The sequence below is a fragment of the Gavialis gangeticus genome, unplaced genomic scaffold (genome assembly GCF_001723915.1).
Source record: "Gavialis gangeticus isolate Ggan-Ray unplaced genomic scaffold, GavGan_comp1, whole genome shotgun sequence".
NCBI classification, from domain to species: Eukaryota; Metazoa; Chordata; order Crocodylia; family Gavialidae; genus Gavialis; species Gavialis gangeticus.
In genome coordinates this window covers 127,403,902-127,424,697 of record NW_017729025.1, presented here as the reverse complement: position 1 = coordinate 127,424,697, position 20,796 = coordinate 127,403,902, and the positions used below count along the sequence as shown (strand labels likewise).

Genomic DNA, 20,796 nt, shown 5'->3' with positions numbered 1-20,796 from the left:
CACACCCACCCCCACCCTCTGCCACACATCCCACCCACCATACCCACACCCCCCACACACACTCCTCAACCACACCCCCTCCCAAATACACCCCCTTATGCCCGCCACACACAATATACAAGAGTAAGACTGTATTTGAGCTATGATGCAATCTCTTCTAGATACACTAGGCAAACACATACAAATCAGGACAACAATTTTTTTAAAATAAAATTAAAATAAGTTATAGTAGATGTTTGTTTTTTTAGTATATGATTTGGTTTTATTTCCTGTTTCAAGATGGCAATCCCTGCTCCTTAAAGGAATACTTACAGGGCAAGGTGAGGGACTTCTGGTGGAAAAGGTCAGGGGGCAGGACTTCCAGTCCCAAGATGGCAATCAGAGGGCAGGGAACCTGTCAAGGGACAGGGCTACCCTTGTAGCCCTCAATAGCTCACCAAAATTCATTAAGCAGCCCTCCAGCTAAAATAATTGCCAACCCCTGCATTAATGGCACAGAGCTATATTAATTGGAATCACAGATAGCTAAATCAAAGAGACAGGTTGCATAGAGCACCTCTAAAAGGCTACAAATCCTTAAGTATAAGCATACTACTCATGGGCAACTGGTGCCTCTTGAGTTGGGGGGGGGGCATGTGCCCCCACCAACACCAGTCAGCAACTGGGGGGGTCCCCCAATCTCACTGACAGGGTGACAGGGGTCCCTTTGTGGCCAATCTCACTCACCAAAAGCAGCCATGCCACTTCCTGAAGTCCCACAGCCATTTCCAGAAGTGGCACGCCTACTTTTGCTGGCGGCCCTGCTCCCTGACCGGCGCTCACAGGGGGGCACCGGCACTCCCACCTGCCCCCCTGCCCATCATCTAAACAGGGAGCGCAGCCTGATAGGTGATGCACCAGCACTCTCAGGGGGTTCACATGCACCCCCGTGCATCCCCTACGCATTGCCACTGATACTACTAGTATAAATTAGTATACTAACAGGATTATCTTACCAGCTTCCAGGGTGCATGGCTAAGGGAAACAGTAAAGTAAAATTAATAAAGCTGTATATTTAATTATCTGCAAAGGTGGTCTGAGGTCACATCCAGACAAGGCTTAAAGGAGCAATTTCTTACCCTGAAATGGTTGTTAACCAGAGCAGGTAGTCCAAGCACATATATTAGAAGAAGGTGCTATTAAAGTAAATTCTAAATGGAAGTAGTAAATATGAAGTTGATCTAATAATTAAGTTGAGCCTCAAGAAAGAAATCAGACCAAAATGCAGTACTTTTGACATTAAGCTTCAGTTTGAGATTAGGACCTTTTAGACAGTGAATTAATTGTTTATCCTACTCACACCTGTTGTACCATGATCACATTCCCCTCTCACCCAACAAATGGCTTAAATTCAACACCATGCAAAAATAAAAAATAAGGAAGTTAGTCAGAGAGATTCTAAAGACAAACTAAGTCAATTAACATGCTTAGACTCAATGTGGAAGCAAGTTAAGAAATGAATAGTTGTATGGACAGTATGCATATACCTGAACAAAAAAAAAAAGCAGCAAACAGCAAAAACCAGCATGGATATATGGCAAAGTTCAAATGCTACTTGAGCCAAACAGAAACAGCAAACATTAACAGAATCATCATACAATTCTGAGATGGCAACACTGAAAATCTAAGAATTCCATCACCTAGAAAACTATTCAGTTCTGATCACCTTACCTTAAAAAGGGTAAAGCTAACAGAACAGGATCCAAGACATGCAAAGAAAATGACTGTAAGGAAGGGAAAATGCCTATATGAGAAGAGATTTCAAAATTCAGGACTGTTTATTTAAAAGGAGACACAATAGAATATAAAATATTGAATGTTGTAGAGAAACCATGTGGATGCTGCTCGTTGCCTTTGTAGGTATAAAAGAACAAGAGAACATATGCCATATTGCCAACTTTCACATTTGTATTGCAAGTCTAACAAAAATATGGCATTTTATTTAAATCCCCAGTTCTTTCACAAAAGCAATCACATGAGAATCTGTTTAATTTAAAAACAGTTTTAGGTTATCATAGCTGGGGAGAGAAGTTTTAAAATGTGACTCCAGTGTATCTTTGCAATGCAACACAAGGCAAAGAAAGTAAAACCTAATTTGGTATTTTATAAAGGTTTGTGGGTTTTAAATAATTTCAAGATTTTGTTTGTCTGAACACTTGCAGTTGGTAACTATATTACAATTAACTTCTGGGACTCCTTGCCCTCAGGAGCAGTGCATGAGGCAGTGATGAGGATGTGGACTTTTAATTTCAAGCAAAAAAACAACAACAGATGATTAATGTTGCTGCTACTTCTTGTAAGTAGTTGTGTGCTAAGTGCAATTATGAAAACAAAATAAAATTCAGAAAGCAATCTTGTTAGTATTGTTTTCCAAGAAGGATACTTTGTTAACTTTCCTCACATTGCAAAGTAACATTCAGTGGGGAAGTTTGTTAAATATTCTGCAATTACTTTCAGTATTAAGGGGATATGATGCTCTGCAACATTCAGCTCTCAGTCATACTGTAGGTAGTAACTTACCCTTTGCTTTTTATTTTTAATATTGAATTAAAGGCTTTGCTTATCAAATCATTGAGTAAGTCTCATAAACTTACATCATATCCACTGTTGCGAATTCCACGCCGTGGTCTCTCCCGAGTAACTAGAAGATCCATTTCAGTTTCTCCTGGGCTAGGACTGTTCAGAGACTGCCTGCTTCTATACACAGAATTCTTCATCTGTTGCCTAGAGCAAATCCAACAAGAAACTATTAAAATGAATGTAAGGAAGAAAAATAAATGACAGAATGGTCTCCAGCTGTAACCTTTATTCTAAAATTATTTTAATTATTAAAAAGTTACTTTTGAATAGAATACCCTTTCTATAACCACAGAACTGCTGAAAGCATTCGGTTTTGTTTTCCTTAATTCAAATGCCTACGTAAAGAGAAGAGGCATCATAAACTAATGAATACCAGTTGAGATATGATCCAGGTGAATACCAGAAACTTTGTAGTTTGCAATAGATGCAATATAAAATAAATAAGTGCAATTAACATTAAACTACCAAAGTCAGTGGGTGCTGAAGGTGCTGAGAAACTCTGGGTGTAGACAGAAGTAACTTTAGAAATGTTTCCAAGTACAGTAGGATTGAAAATCTTTCAAAAGCCTCTCATTGCAGCTGCAGAACATGTGTATAGCCCCTGTGGTGCCCCCTCAGGCTGGCACTATTCAAAACTGCAGTGGCTGAATGAAGACTTTTCAGCCAGGGAGTGCTATATGGGGCTGTAGTGACCTGCAGTTCCACTTCCACCATGGGAAGATAGTGGGGTAGGTAAAGGGGAGTGGAAAGAGGAGGAGGAAAGCACAGGTTGGGTCAGAGGAGCTCCTGATACTCCAGATGCACTCCTGAACCTCTTCTCTTCTGAAACTCTCTCTAATAAAGAGTTATCAACCTGTGGAGTGAAGTCAATGGAGACACGTCTGTGCCACCATTCCCAGCCTTCATAACACAGGGCATAATCCAAAGTGGAGATGAAGTTAGGTTGGCCTTCTATACCATTCCATTGATCTAAAGTTGCAGTTGTGTAATTTTTACACCAACATCTTTTGAACCTCTCAGGATGGAGAGCTAGAGCTTAAGAAGGTAGAAGGAGGAATGGTTGGAGGAGTGCTCTGCTCAACTTGCCTCTGGATGAGGTAACATTCTCTTAAAGTGTATCAATTAAGTGTCCCCAAACTGCACTATGGACAAGGTCAGCTGTAGTTAACACCCAAAGGAGGGCAAAGGTGATGTAAAGATCATCCCTTGGAGGATGGAAAACCAAATGATCACACTATTCTGTCGTTGTTCTGAATCTCTTCTGTTTCTATCAAACTTTTCTTTCTGTGTTGCTGGAACACTGTAAAACAGAAATAAATCATCCCTTTGGAAACTACACAATACATGCACATGCTTATATTCTATAGCAAGGGTCATCAAGCTGTGGTGTGTCAGTATTCCCTCCTCTGTATAGCAATCACTGATCTTGTAATTATATAGCAGTGTAATTTCCCAGTAGAGTAGCTACATGGTTATTACTGTATAATATACAGTTATTTTTGTCTGCCTAGATAAAATGATCAGACAACTACATACTATTTCCTGGTTTATACACCAGAATACCTTCTATTCAGTGTATATGAAAATCCAAACCAGCCGGAGAGGAGCACATCTAGCAGTAGCAGGCAAACATAAATCCTTCTGCATCATGGTGTATGTGTGAGAGGTGACTATTACCTTTGACACATACATCCAGGCATGAGTATGGAGGAGTGGAGGCTGCCCAGACCTTCCATCTCTGCTTTAAACCATTGAGACAGAATCTAAAGGCCAGACTGAGTCCAGACATTCAGTGCCTCTATGGCTGTAGTTATATGCACATCCAGGAATTTAATCCAACTCTCCCGTGTGCAGGCAAGGATTCAACCACTGAACCACAACAGCAGGTGGAACACATTTACTAGTTGCATAATGTCAATCTTGATTCTAGCTATACTGAAGTAATGGAGCTTTCATTGGTATACATGAAACATCAACACTTCCATGCAGTGAACATTTGCAAGATAAGACTTGCCTTGCATTTCTTACAACAGAAATGGAAGAGAACATACTTAAAAAAGTAACATGTTTCTTTATTTATTTATACCCTGGTAGCAGGCAAAAGCCCCAGACAGAGATCAAAGCCAACTGTATTAGGCTCTTTAGGTATCTATAATGAAAACAAGAAAGGGGCAACAGAGAAGGAGTAAAGGTGAAGTTGGGAACCATATATGGGATGACAGGTAGGGTAGAAATGAGCTATGAAGAAACTTAAAAATCTTGGAATGACCATAGTTCTTTGTGAAACGATTAAAAGAAGATCACCTAAAATTAGTAGAGGCATAAGAAGACTGCCATGTTGGAAAGACTGAGACTTCCATTACAGCCCCATGGGACAAATGTTAAGTACCAACTACCAGAGAATCAAAGCAAATAGGACTCTCTATCCTTTCAAGAGCAAAGGACAGTCTACAAAACTAAAAATAAATGCTTGAAAAAGAAACTTTTATTTACATATGGACTCACTAACATTAGATACACACATACATACATACATACATACACACACACGTAACTTTGGACATACACATGATAGAAGCAAACTGCAAACGGTGATTGAAAACATAATTCATTAAGTTTTAAACAATACAGCTCAAATTTCTAGACTTCAACATAACAGCTATCTTTCATGATACATCTTTCAATCTGATTTTCCAACTCATAGAAAATATTTTCCAGTTGCTACTGAGTGATTTCATGAAATAAAATGAAAAAAATATTCTTACATTATGCTAAAAAACTTAATGAATTATGCTTTCAATTGCCATTTACAGTTTGCTTCTATCATGTGTCTATCCAAAGTTATTAACATTTAACGTTGCACAAGGCCTTTATAAACACCCTGTATATTCATTCTGCTACATTATTTGACTAATACTCTTAATATATTATTATTATATTAATAATGCTACTAATAGATATAGATATTTGAATTCTGCTACATTATTTAATATATATAGGTCAAATAATGTAGCAGAATTCAAAAAGAAAAGCTCATTTATTGTGAACAACAACAGTTCTAACATCACTAACTAGAACAGCAGCAGAGGTATCAACATACAGTTCTAAGTCTCTCATTAAACAAAGTACTTAAGCACATGGTTGATTTAAGGGTGGGATTGTGAAAAATACCATGTGACATAGGAGCACAAGTTGCACAAGCAACTTTCAAAGGAATTTTTGCTCCTATTTCCCAATGGCGCATTTGAAAATTCCAGGGGCCTTACTGGTTCAGGGAATTATAGGAGTTTAGGAATAAACTCCTCTCTAGACATATTACTGAATACTTGTATATTGTATGTATATTATCCACCTTCTTCTGTAGACACAGATATGGAAGCAGACTGGCCCTGAATGTGATCTGGGATGACAATGCATATGTTCCAAAATTAGAGCTTTCTAGAACTGTATACTTCTCTTTCAAGGGGACATTTTCTGCAGTTTAATCAACTAGTGGTACATTTTCTAAAAGTTTCAAATACATGGCATCTAATACATGTGCATTCTTGAGCTGATTACAAACAATTAAGGAAAAAGACCCAGAACACTGCATATCATCAGCAGACTTACCACAATTGCCCTGAGATTGCCAATTAGCTGATTTAAAGAAGATTCACTAAAGAGAAGGGAGGTATCAACATTAACAACTAGCATTCAAATAGGTTTGCAAGTGTCTCCTGGGAACGAAAACAAAATTCTGTAGTGCCCAGAAGGCTGAAAGGGATGCAGAGCACAGGCATGTGGATTCTTGAACAAACCAAATTATTTAGAGCTGTTGTTTTATAAACAAAATTAAAAATGCTGTTTAAAACAAATCCAAATATATAAAGGTCAGCTTGAATAATGCAAATAATTCCTTTTTTTCCTGTTATATTTTGGAAGTACCATACATAAATGACAGCTTCGCAGTCAGAACAAGAGAAGAACATGACTTTTTCCCAGAGCTCTGAAATTTTTATCTTTTTACTTACTCCTAAAGATTATTTAAAACAATGGACTGTACATGTGGAGCCTTTTAAAATACAGGTTTTTAATTCCATATCAATCCATAGAAAATGATACAAAGCAAAATCATGTTGTTCTTATTCTGAAGTAGGTATCATTTAAGAGTAATGTTTTTATTATGGAATTATAGTGATAGTAATTAATCTTGCAGACAGTTGCAGTACCTTGCAATATAATTTTCCTGTACTCATCCAGTATCATATTATTGCTCTACAGCATATATTTAGCTGTGCTGTTGGTATAGCAACTGTTTATTAGTAAGAAACTGGAAGTTTAGCTGAGACACAAACATTCCCAACATTTGGAAATGCATCAGCAAATATTTTTTTATTTTAGCTCACATAGTCCACATTTAGTGAAGAGATATCTGGACTCTTCACACAGTTAGGGTTTACTGCTTCAGGTAAAGAAGAAAGGGAAATCATTCCCCAAAGTTTAGTGTACATGCCTTGATGCATTTTTTCATAACCATTAAATATTAAAATACTCTCTTAGATTTACATAATACATTAGAGAGAACACCTAGAAAAAAGAACACTACAGGATCTCCTATCAATTCATGAAAAGAAAATGGTCAGTATTAAAGTTTCATGTGTAAAGTGTTAAACATCTCCCACGTCTCTTAGAGTACATAACAAACGCCTAAGACATGGTTTCAGCACTGCACTGTATGTACTGTAAATATTAATGTTCATGTTTCTACATTCCTCAACTATATTCTCAGGACAGATGGTGATAATAAAATAGGACTATTGTATCATGCTAATGCTCAATATCTTACCTTTCCTGTGCATATGTAACAATTTGTTCCTCCCTCACTGGAGATCTGTAAAAGAACTGATGCTCTGACCCTCCAGCAAGGACACCAGATACAGTTTAATCAGAATCTTTATTCTTCATTGACCTGTACAACCCTGGGACAAGTCTTCCTGAGCACAGTCTCCTTCAGTCATTTAACTCTCTCCAGGCTCCTGGGTACACAAGCTCATTTGGCTTCAGCAGTTGCTTATATTCCAAGACAACCTTTCCTTTACAATTCCAGTTACAACCTCTCATCTCTGCCCACAAAAGGTAATTGTGGCAGCTATTCTGAATGCAAAGGCCCTTTGATTATTGCTCCTTTAAGTACTGATGGTGTTAAATCTATTAGCAAAAGTTGGATCTGAACTAATCAAACAATGAGAACAGAACGGAGATCTCTATCCATGAGGAGTCTGAAGAAGAAGAGTATTTAGATATACCCCTTCCCCTTCTACAATAATGTCCTGATGTCATTTTCCTCTGACTACATAAAGGATTAAAATGTGGTAAAGAGCTACACACAATTTGAGGTGGTGAGACATCTCAGTGGGAGCCCTAAAGAGATACTACCTCACACAGTCACAATGCCTCCACACAGATCCCCTGTATGACACAAAAATGGGCATGCTATGCAACTCCTGTATAGGCCAGCTTGATTGGCAGGTGAGGGGTAAGACTGTTGGGACCTCCTCTCTTTTCGGACAGCCTGCACTCCAGGAAGCACTGATAAAGGACTTAGCAGACAGAAGCATGTGCAACAGCGAGCAGCCTCTGTGCAATGGATCTAAACAGGATGAAGAGGAAATCTGTACCTTTTCGTGAATTCTCTTGCGTACAGAGATGAGCATTCTATATTTGTAAATTACTTCCAAGAGCCAACACAGTGCTACACAAACACTGGCTATATGTTACACAACCACCTCTTCTCAATTTAAAGAGGAGCTAATTATGCCATAGATTAAATGACTTGTCGAGATCACAGCAATCCACAGAGTACACTTATAGCCTTGCAGACACCATTATCTGCTAAACAAGCTACTGAAATGAATTGACTTTATGATGTTTAGGTAATACTGCTAGGTTTTAAAAAGTTATTTATTTGTAAGGTCCAACTTTGGAAATAATTGCAGGTGTACTTGAAACAAAACAATGGTTTAGAACACTGTTGGACTTTGCCAAAGAGCAGTTTTGGACGCCAACTTTTTGGCCTAAGTCCATTTCTATTCTTTGAGTAAAAGCTATTATCATACTTCCAATTTAGTTATTTTGAAAAAAACGGCTCACAAAATACATGGAAATTCTACCCTTCAAATATTGTTTTTCTTTCCATTTTTTCCTTTGTTACCATGTTACTACATACCACACTTTCACAAATTTTCCAGAAATAATCAGTTTTCTTCATGAAACAGGAGACACCAAACGAATAAAATAGCATGTAAAAGATTTTCTTCATCAGTGATGGACGTTTCCACTTGAGGTAATTATTCTTCTTACAGTCCATGGGTAATACCAATCCCATAACAAGGACGGAACTTTGTATTAAAACTAGCCAATTGCCCATCAAGAATGACGGGGGAAGAGGAAGAGGGGTGGGAATGAAGCACTGCCACCCACCAGCCCGTGCCACCACCTCCTCCCAAGGAGGAGCTTGTCCCGCCATCCCCCTCCGCCAGTACCCCATGCCGTCGCTGCCTCTAGCACTGCTGGCCTCATCACCCTCCCCCCTGGCTCTGCTCTTCGGAGGCGGCAGAGCACCACCATGATGAAAGGGACAGAGCAGGGAGGTGAGCCCAGTGCCACTGGCGTCATCCCCCCACTCCATCCCCTCCATCCCCACTATCATGGAGGTGCTCCACACTCTGACTGATTGTTTTACTAACCAATCAGAGTGGTCCAAGAGCATTACAGACAGACAGACAGATGGACTAAGGTCTTTATTATATAAGATGCACAAACATCTCACCTGTTTTTAGGCTCTGCAAATGGAGAAGATGCATCTATTTCTGGATCCAAACCATGATCTATTTCTTTTTGAGGTTTTTCATACATCTTTCTTCTTTCCGTCAGTCCCTTACTGTTATCAACCTGAGGAAAATCATAGTACCCTTTCCTCTTGGCTTTCAAGCGCAGCTTGTTGCGATAATGTTCTATGTCAGACTTCTGCTTCAAGGCTTTGTTCACCTAGAAGAATGCAAAAGGACTTCTAGATAAAAGTAACTTGCTGATGAATTCTAAACTACATTTTGAAAGTGTATTTGATGCACAATGTGTATTGCTTTGGATTGTGCCTCTTGGACCACAACACACCATCTGTCAACAGTAGGGAAGTACAAGTGAACAGAGTCACTGTATTTTATATCATTTGGCAGATGGTTGAATAATTGTAGCCTACTGGAACTCTGTACCTCCTAACAGTGACTCCATTTACACCCCTGAAGAAGAACACTAAGGATGTTAGCCAATCATCTTCACAATCAAAAGTAATGTTTGTTTTCAGGGAGGATGGGGCGGGGGAAGCATTTTATACATTTGAACAAATTGAAGCTCTTCTCCAAAGTCAGTGTAAAAATGTTGAAAGTACCTAGTTTTTGTGCTAAAATGCAAATGCCACAAATCTCTTTATGAACTCCACGATGTTCCTGGGTTTTAATCAGATGATGCACAACTACTATTCCTTGAAAGAAAATAGGTACTGAATATAAGTTACTGCTCCGGGGAATCAATAGCTGTGGCACTTCAGGGCTTAAAGTACAAAACTAAACATGATATTTACCCAAATTTGAATCCTCACACACAGCCTGTCAGAATTATTATTTACTGTGTTCTAACCTAGGCGTAATGTTGTGTTTGACCCATAAAAGAGCCAAGGGCAAGATTGTGGGTGGCCCTCACATGAGTGCTTAGCCTGAGAAGTGCAAAATAAAACCTTCCCCCAACTCCAAGGCATTACACAGATATAAATTTGCCGACCCCCTCAGTAAATCAGCATGTTTCTATGAACATTACATAGAAAACACTTGTAAAATAACATAAATCTCAGAGACAAAGGGTGGTACTTCGTTAACGGTCCAATTAAGCACCAATTCAAAATCACTTTGGTCCAACAGGAAAGTAATTGTGCTTAGTATGTAGGCTGAAGCACAGATTGTACAAGGCCTGGCTTACTTCCTACCCACCCAGATTTTAGTAGGCAGGAGAGTCTAGTGAACAAAAACCTGGCTCTGACTTAAGAAAGCCTGGTTCATTTCCCACCTCAGTGATTTCCTGTGTAACTTTGCACAAACGTTCTAAGACAGTGTCCCTCCAATCCACACTTTATAAAAGGGAAGTCTTGGGAAAATTAAATCCCTTACTAGCTCCTGGGTATTCAAATAGCGCAATGCTGGAGTCCACAGACAGATTGACTGGCTCCTTTAGGGCACCATGTATTCAAAGATACAGAACCATATTCTCCACACACTCTGAGCACAATCTGCACTTCTTACAGGATTTTACAAAAGATATGCAGTTGAGTAAAAGGATGCTAGTATTCTTCTTCTCTCTTCACTCTACTTGACTAAAGTCCAGTATATTGTCAAGGAAAATACATGTGAAACACTGTCAGTTGGTCCTTACCTCCCCATTAATAATGGCAGATTCCTGGCTCCTATCTGATGCAGCATGGACAGGAGGCAATGCCACAGGTTTTATAGCGATCAGTTGTACAGATCCAGAAGATGTGTCGAAGGGATCAATGGCAGATTTAGCAATGCTGTTATCAAAGAGAATGCCTCCTTCCTCTTCATCACTTATGGGCACTAAAGCACATTATGTTTATTCAGTATATGATCTCAATCATTTTATTGCAGGTACATAAGAAAACTAAGTGGACACAGGCAATAGATTAATAGTGAAGTGTTTGATCCACTTTGCCTGAAGACTTCTACAACTTGAAAACTTGGACTTCAACCAGAATAAAGTTTTTCATGCAAGGTGTCATGTTAAAAGCAGGTACCCCAAAAGGAATATTTGTTTCCAAAAAGTCTGTGCAATTGAGATGGAAGAAAAAACAAAAACTGAATGATGTAGAAAGAGATGGTAGGAAAATGACAATGGAAGAAAAGTATGTCCTCCTCCACATGTGATATGAAAAAAGTTGGTGTGACAGTTTCCAAATGCCAGTGCATGAATACAAATATCTAGCACATTTTCTTTTAACAGAGCTTTTTTGAAATCTGAAAATAAAGCCCCTGATTTTAACAAGGGCTGCAAAGGCAATTACTACTTAAAATACACATGTTAAATTGAAGCACTAAAGTTACTATGCAGACATGCTCAAGGACTGCCACTCTCCCAAGTCATGTCATTTTGCCAAAAATTTACCATTTAAATTTATAAGGAGAAAGTAGAGGATTCCTGATGTAAAATATCTCTGAAAGTCTTTATATTTAAACAGCACGTCTGCTTAAATGGGCACCCTCCTTCAGTTCAAATTTGGCATTTTTCCAAAGTTTTGCTGATAAGCCAGCATCATATTGTCAGTCATAAATACCTAAACCCACTTTTTCCCATTTTGCAAAAAAAAACAATTATAAAGTATGGAGCAAGTTCTGCAGAGATCCTTACAAACACTTTTAAATAACTGTCTTATTAAAGAGATGAATATATTTGTTCTCTCTCAAATAACAGGAGTAGAAATCAGCTTCTGCTGAAGAACAAAGTGGTATGCTCTCAACTTACTTCCTGTGAAAATATATGCCATTTTAATTTTTAATCATCAAAAGAATTACAATGGAGCCATAGGAGACAGTAGGTAGTTTCAGAAAAAAAATATTTGATTATACTTGCATAAAATATGTAACCTACTGTATAAGCTTATTCATCTTGCTCTCTGAATTCACAGTAGAGTAAGTTGTCACTATTTGAAATGCTAAGAAATATATAGGTTATATAATGGTGTTACTAAATAATATCTCTCAGGATTTATAAAACTGTACAAATACAACTGTCTTCATTTTAGTCTGTCTGGAAGTTCTCTCAGACTCTTAAAAGGGTAGTTAAAACACAGTGTCATGAATCTTATAAACTTGCAGTGGTAAAGAGGGATGAAAACCTGGTCCCACTGAAGTCACCAGAAAAACTAAGGACTTCTGTGGGACCAAGATTTCAATTAGATCAGTGGTGCTCAACTTTTTGGTGATACAGGCCAGATGAGTGGCATAGGGCAAGTCTATGGGCCGGACTGGACCCTGAACACCAGAATCATTCCCGTGCCACCAAGTTGGAACCCATGCCTCTCCCTTGGCCCTGCAACCCAGATAAGGGCCCTGCACCACCTTCTTCAGCTCCATGGCACCAGATGGGGCCACCACACTGCTTTGCTTGGCCCCATGCTGCTGGATCCAGGCCCCACCCTGCCTTCACCTGGCCCATGTGCCCAGATTAGGCCCTAGGCCACCTCTGGCCACTGATCTAGTATGCTACGTGGCCCATGGGGCTCCCCACAAGTCCATAAATTTGGCAGCAGAGGAGCAGCAACTGCAGCCTCTGCTCCCCGACTGTCAAATGTTCAGATCCATGGGGACCCCCTGGGGGCTGGATGCTGTGGCTCCACAGGCTGGATCTGGCCTGTGGGCCAGGGTTTGAGCACCCTCTGAATTGGATGAACAGCCTGAAATTTATATAAACAGGGCTTTGGCCCCAAATGCCTGGACATAATAACCATTCTAATATAAGTATTTCTTGGAGGGGAGGGTTGTGCGGGGTGGTAAATGACTGCTATTAATGGTACAGTTCAGGTATATAAGCCAGGCATATAAGGTAGCACAATGACTTAGCCAGACGTAAGTTTTAAATTCAGACTCAAATTCAAATGTCAAACCTGTATTAAAGACTGACACAAACATTGCCTCAATCTTCATTGTCTTGTCTTTTCTCCAAATCTTCCATTAGAAAATAGAAATGCTTTCAAAATTCCTCTGCATTTCACACTTTCCAGTAAGCTCTAGAGCAGTGGTTCTCAACCTTTTTGCACTTGAGGCACCCTTCACTGGACTCAAGGTACCACTCCTTAACTTTTAGGAACTGACTAGCACCCACTTTCAAAAACTAATTTCTATGTTACCATGCTTACCTCCTTGTAGAGAGGTTGGGCAGTGGAGATGGAAAATCATCCGGTCAGGGGGCAAGCCTGAGCCTGTGCTTATTTGCTTACTTTACCTGCTTATCTCCTCACACCTTGTGGCACCCTTCAGAGGATCTGGCAGCACTCTGGCTGAGAATCACTGCTCTAGAGACAGCAAATGAGCAAAACCATCTTACCAACATGAAGCATTTCCAAGTAACCATACTTGCAGACTAAGTTGTCCGTGCAGCAATGAGCTCCATGCAGATAGAGCTCTACACCCATGTGAAACACGGCTGACTACTAACAGGCTTTATTCTAGGTGCAGAACTTCACCTGCCCAGAACTTACTGGTGGAGAAGATTCAAAGTGTTTTGCTTGGTTACACAAAATCCTCCACTTGCCAGGCTCATAGCCATTCAATACAAAGAGAAATGAGCAATAAAACAAATCAGAAATCACAAAGGGCAGTTACTTCCGATATGCGGTATTAACACATGACAGAATACTTTCCTCACATATAATATTAGTATAGTATTAGTATTCCTCATCTCCTGCAGCCAGCCAGGCACTTTTTGTGAGGCTATATTAATGATACCAGAAATTAGATGTTTATTCCACATTAGCTGAACATTTGCTGAGCTCAATTAAATTATTTTTTTGTCCATTACATTTCTTTGCATTGACAGATAAATGATAAAAAAAAGGGTGCAATTTATAGATATTGGCAAATTGTTGTAGATTAGACATAAAGTGAACTGTAAGAAAGCACCACAGGCACTTTAATGTTGGCTCTTATTTGTCTCTTTCCCAGAGAATTCACAGTAAATGCTCAGAATGAGATTAAAGTCCAAGACACTATATAACTCATCAAGAAACTGAGCAAAGGAAGCTCACATGAAAAACTAGAAGTCTTTGAGGGCTACTTTTGTATCTCTGCACAGTTCACCACATCCTTCTATCTATGTCTCTGAACGTATGGGTTTGGAGGAAGGATGTAGATGACTGAAAACTTTAAAATATCCAAATGTTATCTTAAGTCACTCACAAAAGTGTCATGTGTTTCTTATAAGTAAAACTAAAAGGGGAAAAAGCTTTCTCAGCCCACATTTAAAGCAATACTCTTTAGTTTCTCTTTAAGCAATTGAACATCAATACCACATTGGTTTAATTATACTCTGCTTCTCTTTCCAAAGCAAAGAATGAGAGAAAGAGAGTTTAAGTTCAAGGGAGAAAGAAAGGGAAAAATTTACTCACCTACCAGTAAGTATCTTTCCTGAAGGAGGAACCTAGCACTCAGTGAACTTTAATGTAGAGCCCATTACAACTGAATGTTTCACTTCCTAGGCTCTATCTTTAAAAATCCCTTTCTCTTTAAGCAAATGTCTACACTGCACTCAGGAGATGTGACTGCAGCACACATACAAGTACTCAGGATAGCATTAATCCAATTAGCTCAAGTACTAACAGCAGTGCAGGGCTGTGGTAGTGACTTTGTAACCCTGCCTGGACATAGAGTATGTACTCTGGGGGCAGTTAGCCTGCACTGAAAACAGCACTGCCTATATTCACTGCAACTTTTACCTTAACTCTGGAGATTAAAGCTGCCTCCAGCGAGCCTGCATATGCTGCAATCACACCTGATTGCAGTATTGATATACCTTATCTTTGCACTGTAGTTCCAGCAGGTGGAGCTAATCACTCACCTCTCTGGCTTCTCAGCCAAGTAGCTAAGCTGAAAACACAAACTAGGGGCGCACAGTTAAAGACTTTCTTGGCCAATAGCTGATTATTAGCCAGCCATATCAGCCAATACCATTCCAATAATAGATATTTAATAATAAAGCTCGTCAAACAAGCTTTAGTTTAAGCACCCCCACTGCCATTTCTAAGTGTGGGGATACTGATACAGGAGACAGTGGCACTTTCATTAAAGTGGCTCTCAGAGCCGCGCTAATTAAAGCATCCCCCAACCCACACACACACACACACACACATAACTCCCAGAGCACATGTAAAAGTGCCCCATGCCATTTGCAGCCCCTGCCCTTCAACCCCAGTCTGGGAGCAGCTGCCTGAGCCTGAGGCTGCCCAGGGTTGGGTGATCTCTGGGTACTTTCATTAGAGTGGCCCTTGGAGCCACTCTAATTAAAGCACTGCTTCCTCACTCCCAGGGGCTCCCTGCTGGGAGAAGGACCCTGCTGCACACAGTGGGGGGAGCGGCTGCCCCAGCCCCTGCCAGGCTCTGTCCCCAGGCCCTGGGGTACAGACCCTGGGTACTGTGTGTTGAGTCATGCTGGGCTGGGCTGGGCAGCTCAGCTGTGCCTGCCCCTCCCTGCCCCAGTCATGTCTCCAGCATTTACAATGCCTGCCCCAGCCCACAGTCCACACTGTGCCACACCACACCAGCACCCGGGACACCATGGCAGCTGCTCCACTCCAGCCCAGCCTGCCAGTGAGAAGCTGGGGGTGTATCCAGGGTCACATCGGCTTGCGGGAGGGAAGCCACGTGTCCAGGGGCCCCAACATAATTAAATTCTTGGAGAATATTATCGGTTACATTGGCCAAAAAAAGCCGACAGTCAATAACATTAATTTCCCTTTTATCGGTGCCAGTCCAATGCATGACCAATATATCAGTGCACTCCAGCACAGACTGATTAATATTATGAAAGAAAAGGAAAGATACTTTGTTTTTTCTCTACTTGCTTTCTTGTTATACAAAAAAAAATGAAAAGAAAGACTCATGGCAGCACAACATCCCGATATGGACGTGGATGTTTTGTCCCTTTTCTTAGCTCACACAACATATCCTAAAATTGTCTTCAAGGGTTGGGTTGACATAAGCAGAATTTGAATGTTCCAAAAGTACCTAATGTATGTGATTAATTCTTCAACCCATCGAAGGCAAATACATAGATTCTACTGGGAGAAAACGATCATTTTGGGGGACCAAAATTTTTGGTGCAGGCCTGAAAATGTACCTGCAGTTTTCATCTGCAGAAAACTGCATATATAGATTCCAGATGGATAAGGCCCCAAACTTGTTAATTTACCTGCCAATATAAATACTAGCAGGAGATGCATTTAAATAGAAACTACAGAGAAGACTCTTCCATACATTAAAGAGTTTCAGAAACCCCCTAAAGTATCCAATCATTGACCTTATTTTCTCTAAAGCGATAGTTAAAGCAGTGCTTCTCAAACTTTTTCTCAGCATGACCCCATTTATGACCCCATTTCCACAGCATGACCCTATTTCTTCAACATCACTCCTAACCCATAGCTCCCCACCCCCACCCCCATCTGCTGATGTTATGACCCTATTTGGGGTCGTGACCCACAGTTTAGGAACCACTGGTTTAAAGGAACTGCAAAATATAAAGGGGCTGCCAAGAAAAACTGGAAGAAACAATTTGTAGAACTCAGACTTGGATCCTAAGAAACCTATGGCTTGGAACCAATGAAAAGGCTATCTATAAGTAACTCCAAAATATTCAATGTATCCAATATACACCCTGGTTGCAAGACAAAATGGGATTCTTGTCCTTTAAAAAGCACAGTGTTCTCAGAATCCCTTGAAATGTCCAGAGCAGCAGACAGTTTGCAGAGATCTGGGAATTCATAAATTCTCTGAATATTTATGTTCTACAAGGCAAAATCCCTTGGGTAAAAGGCCAAGTATCTCAGGTGCTTCAGAACTGGGGTTTGAGAGGATTTTGGAATACAAGTTTTTCTTTGACCCAGAGGGAAAGGTCAGGAATGCTGAATTTTCATCTGTTGAAATTTGAGAGTCTGTAGATACATGGGATCACTAGACTTTTGTTAGCTGCTAGAAGACTGAAAGATTTCATTCTTGTTTTCATGTGTCCCTATATGTAAAAGCAAGGGCTTCTATACATGTGGGTGTGTTATATCCCTTCCCACAGCCTCTTGTCTGTCCAGTGGGTTCAGGTTGCAAGGTCTTTGAGGCATTGACAGTCTACTAATTTGTATTTGTACAGTACCTGGTACAATGGGTCATCATTCTTGAGGCACTTAAGCACTGCCATAAAAGACAAGATTGATAATAATAAATGTAATTAAACATGACTGATAACAACAACAATAATAGGAAGAAAGGAGATCTGGACATGAGTATGCATTCTTGAAGTCCTCTGTGCAGTAATGTTGTATAAGCTTAAAGCCATGCTGAAGTGGTTTACAGCTGTATAATAAAATGGTGCGCATGCCTCCTTTAAGGCTAACATTTTATTGTAAGATCACAACCATGTAGATTGCCCAGTGGAGCTGGCAGGCTGATGGTGTAAGCAGACAGACACCCTTAGCATTGTCAGTTGGATGAAAATTGCTGTCACACTCAATAGAATGTCAAATTGGGCTGATCTGGACAAGAAGAGCAACAAAGGGGAACAACTTAATTGTGCATCTACCTGTAAATTCCAGTTATTTCTGTGGTGTGTTAGCAGTATAAGATAGCACACTCCACCCCATTAATAAGAAAAGCAATCAGCAGGAGTAGTAAAGGCAGGCTTTCAGTGAGTAGTAAAGCCTCACTGAACCAACAGAGACCAAGCAGAAAAAAGGTCCACCCCATCTGTTCTACATAGTTTCTTATACCATCCTCTGCACTGTGGTATCCGAGTGACTTCCGGTTGCATATTAAGCCACATGACCAATAACTGCCGTGTATTATATATTCTTTTGTCCCCTCTCCAGGGAGATATAAGTACATGCAAAAGAGTGTTCTGTTTTGGAGGGAGGGTGGTTGGCAGTGACGGACTCACACAATGGGCTAGACCACCTTGCTCCATCTTGTAAAAGAAAAGAGGAGAGAAAAATTGGAAAGGATGTATGGTAAAATGGAGGACAATACTAGGTCCAAACTTGACAGAGCAAAGGGTTAGCTGACACCAGCATGTTGAAAGCCTAAGCCAGACCCCTGAGCTGACTCAATGGAAAAAACCCAGTGGACGAGTGAAAAATAAGTAGCTAAATAGCAAGCTACGCCATGATGCACAAGGCCATATCTGAGGGAGCTGAATGGAGAATAGAATCAATGCACAGAATCCCCACTACACTCCGAAACTAAACAGCAGAGGCAATTTTTGCATCCTGGGCAGAGACGAGGGGAAGGCAGGGTTGTTGTGACAAGCAACAGAAAGTAGTGGGGAAGGAAGGGTGAGGAGAATGGGGCAAGCACCCAGGGGTGGGCGAAATATGGCCTGCATCTTTGTCAGGCACACAGTGGGTCCCTCCATCCCACCTGGCCCAGGTACCATCCAGTCTGGTGCATCCTGTCACCCCCTGGGCACACAACAGGACTGGGACAGCTCCGTGGCTGGACTGCCTTTCTAGGCAGCCCAGGCAGTGGTGGCTCCTTCTGGCTGCCACCACCACTGGCCTCAGCCCCGTGGTACTGGTGGGGACCCATACACACAGCCCCAATCCAGCCCATGCTGCAACTGCTCCAGACTCGCCCACCCAGGCTCAGCAGCAGCAGTGGCCAGGCAGAAACTTGCTCGGCATGGGGAAAAAGCAGCCCCTCCCCCTTGCTGCCAGGCCCTTCTTGCTGCAGCTGCCCAGAGCCTGTGCCGTGCCAGCACGGGCTCCAGGAAGCTGCAACACAAAGGGCCCAGGTCAGGGCTCTGCGTGCATGTCCCCACCAGTACCACAGGGCTGGGGCCACCAGTGATGGCAGCTGGAAGTAGCTACCGCTGCCTGGGCTGCCTAGACAGGCAGTCCAGCCACAGAGCTGCCCCAGGCCCACTGCATGCCCAGTGGGCAGCAGGACATGCCACAGGCAGGTGCTGTGGAGCAGGCATGGGGCGGGTTGGAGTTGGTGCTGTGTGTGCAGGTTCTGTCTGGTCCGCTCCTGCCAGGATGAGTCCAGGGTGGGCATGAGGCAGGCCAGGGGCTGTGTGCTGTTGGCAGTGGCAGGGAGGCGCCACAGAGCACATGGGCTTTGGGCTGCTGCAGGGCAGGGGCAGGTGCTAACCAGCTCAGGGGAGCACATGTGAGGGGCTCCTATGCACACCCTGCCATACCCAGAAACCCTCCTCTGCAAACCTCACAACCACACCCTCCCGCACACAATCACACACCCCAGAAACACCATATCATTTTGAAGTATTATGCAAACACCTCTATATATAACACAAAAACACACACAAATCAGGACATACATTTTTTTTGTAATAAAATTAAAATATGTTATTGTCAATGTTTGATTTTTTTCCCAGGATGACAACCCCCTTCCCAAAAGGAGTACTACCAGGGGCAAGGGAGGGACTTCCAGTGGCAAAGGTCAGGGGTTAGGGGAAGGAACTTCCAGTCCCAAAATGGCAACCAGGGGGTGGGGTACCTGTCAAGGGGCAGGGCTACCCTTGTGGCTCTTGACAGCTCACCAAAACTCATTATGTGGCCCACCAGATAAAATAAGTGCCTGCCCCTGGTCTAACCTAACAGTAGTAGCTGCCTCACTTGGGCTGGAGCTCGGGCCAGCTCTATGCACCCAGCCTTGCTGAGGCTGCAGAGATGCAGGCTTCACGCGGCTGCCTTCTAAATCAGTGCCCAGGGCTGGTGCCCTGCTGCCCTTCCTTCTCCCTCCAGGTACGCTGCTACTAAAGGGAGATTTTTAGATTTTTAAGAAAGAGCCTGGATGAGGAAGAGCTGTAGAAGAATAACAGCTAGGGCTGTGCAAAGCTTCGGTCGCTGACTCAATTCAGAGGAGATTCGGCCCAATTCAGCAGCCGAATAGAGGTGTGTGAAGTGGGCCCTATTCAATTTGGATTCAGATTCCAGCCCAAATCAGGGACAGTGATTCAGTTCACTGATTTGGATCACTGTCCCTGATTTAATTTGGTCAAATCTGATTGTGAAGATTCAATGCTGATTTGGAGAATCAGTGATTCAGACACAGACACAGCTTTAAATGTTTTTTCTACATACCTTGTATGTTTGTGAATGCTGCGATGCTGGGGTGCATGGAGCGTCCCAAAGGAGTCCACTTCCGGGTCTGCTGGGGAGCATGCTGGGGGTGCCCCATTGTGCCCCGTGGCTCAGCAATCAGCCACGGGAGGACCCCAGGTGCCCCCCAGACCCAGGAGGCACCAATTACCAAGCCAGGGGACATGGGGGGGAGGGGGAAGCACGCTCCCTGGCAGACCCAGAGGTGGACCAGAAGTGCTTCTGCTCCACTTCCAGGTCTGCCACCAAGCGCACGGCCC

The 20,796-nt window shown here is 41.8% G+C and overlaps 1 protein-coding gene across 1 annotated transcript in view; it reads right to left on the bottom strand.

Moving 5' to 3' along the window:
- KIAA1549L (KIAA1549 like) overlaps window positions 1-20,796 on the bottom strand; it is a 360,085-nt gene that overhangs the window by 74,416 nt on the left and 264,873 nt on the right. The window contains exons 17-19 of the mRNA XM_019519964.1: window positions 11,080-11,261; window positions 9,428-9,645; window positions 2,634-2,763 (exon numbers count right to left, since the gene is read on the bottom strand). Coding sequence (XP_019375509.1) covers window positions 2,634-2,763; window positions 9,428-9,645; window positions 11,080-11,261 — 530 coding nt within the window. The remainder of the gene's footprint in view (window positions 1-2,633; window positions 2,764-9,427; window positions 9,646-11,079; window positions 11,262-20,796) is intronic.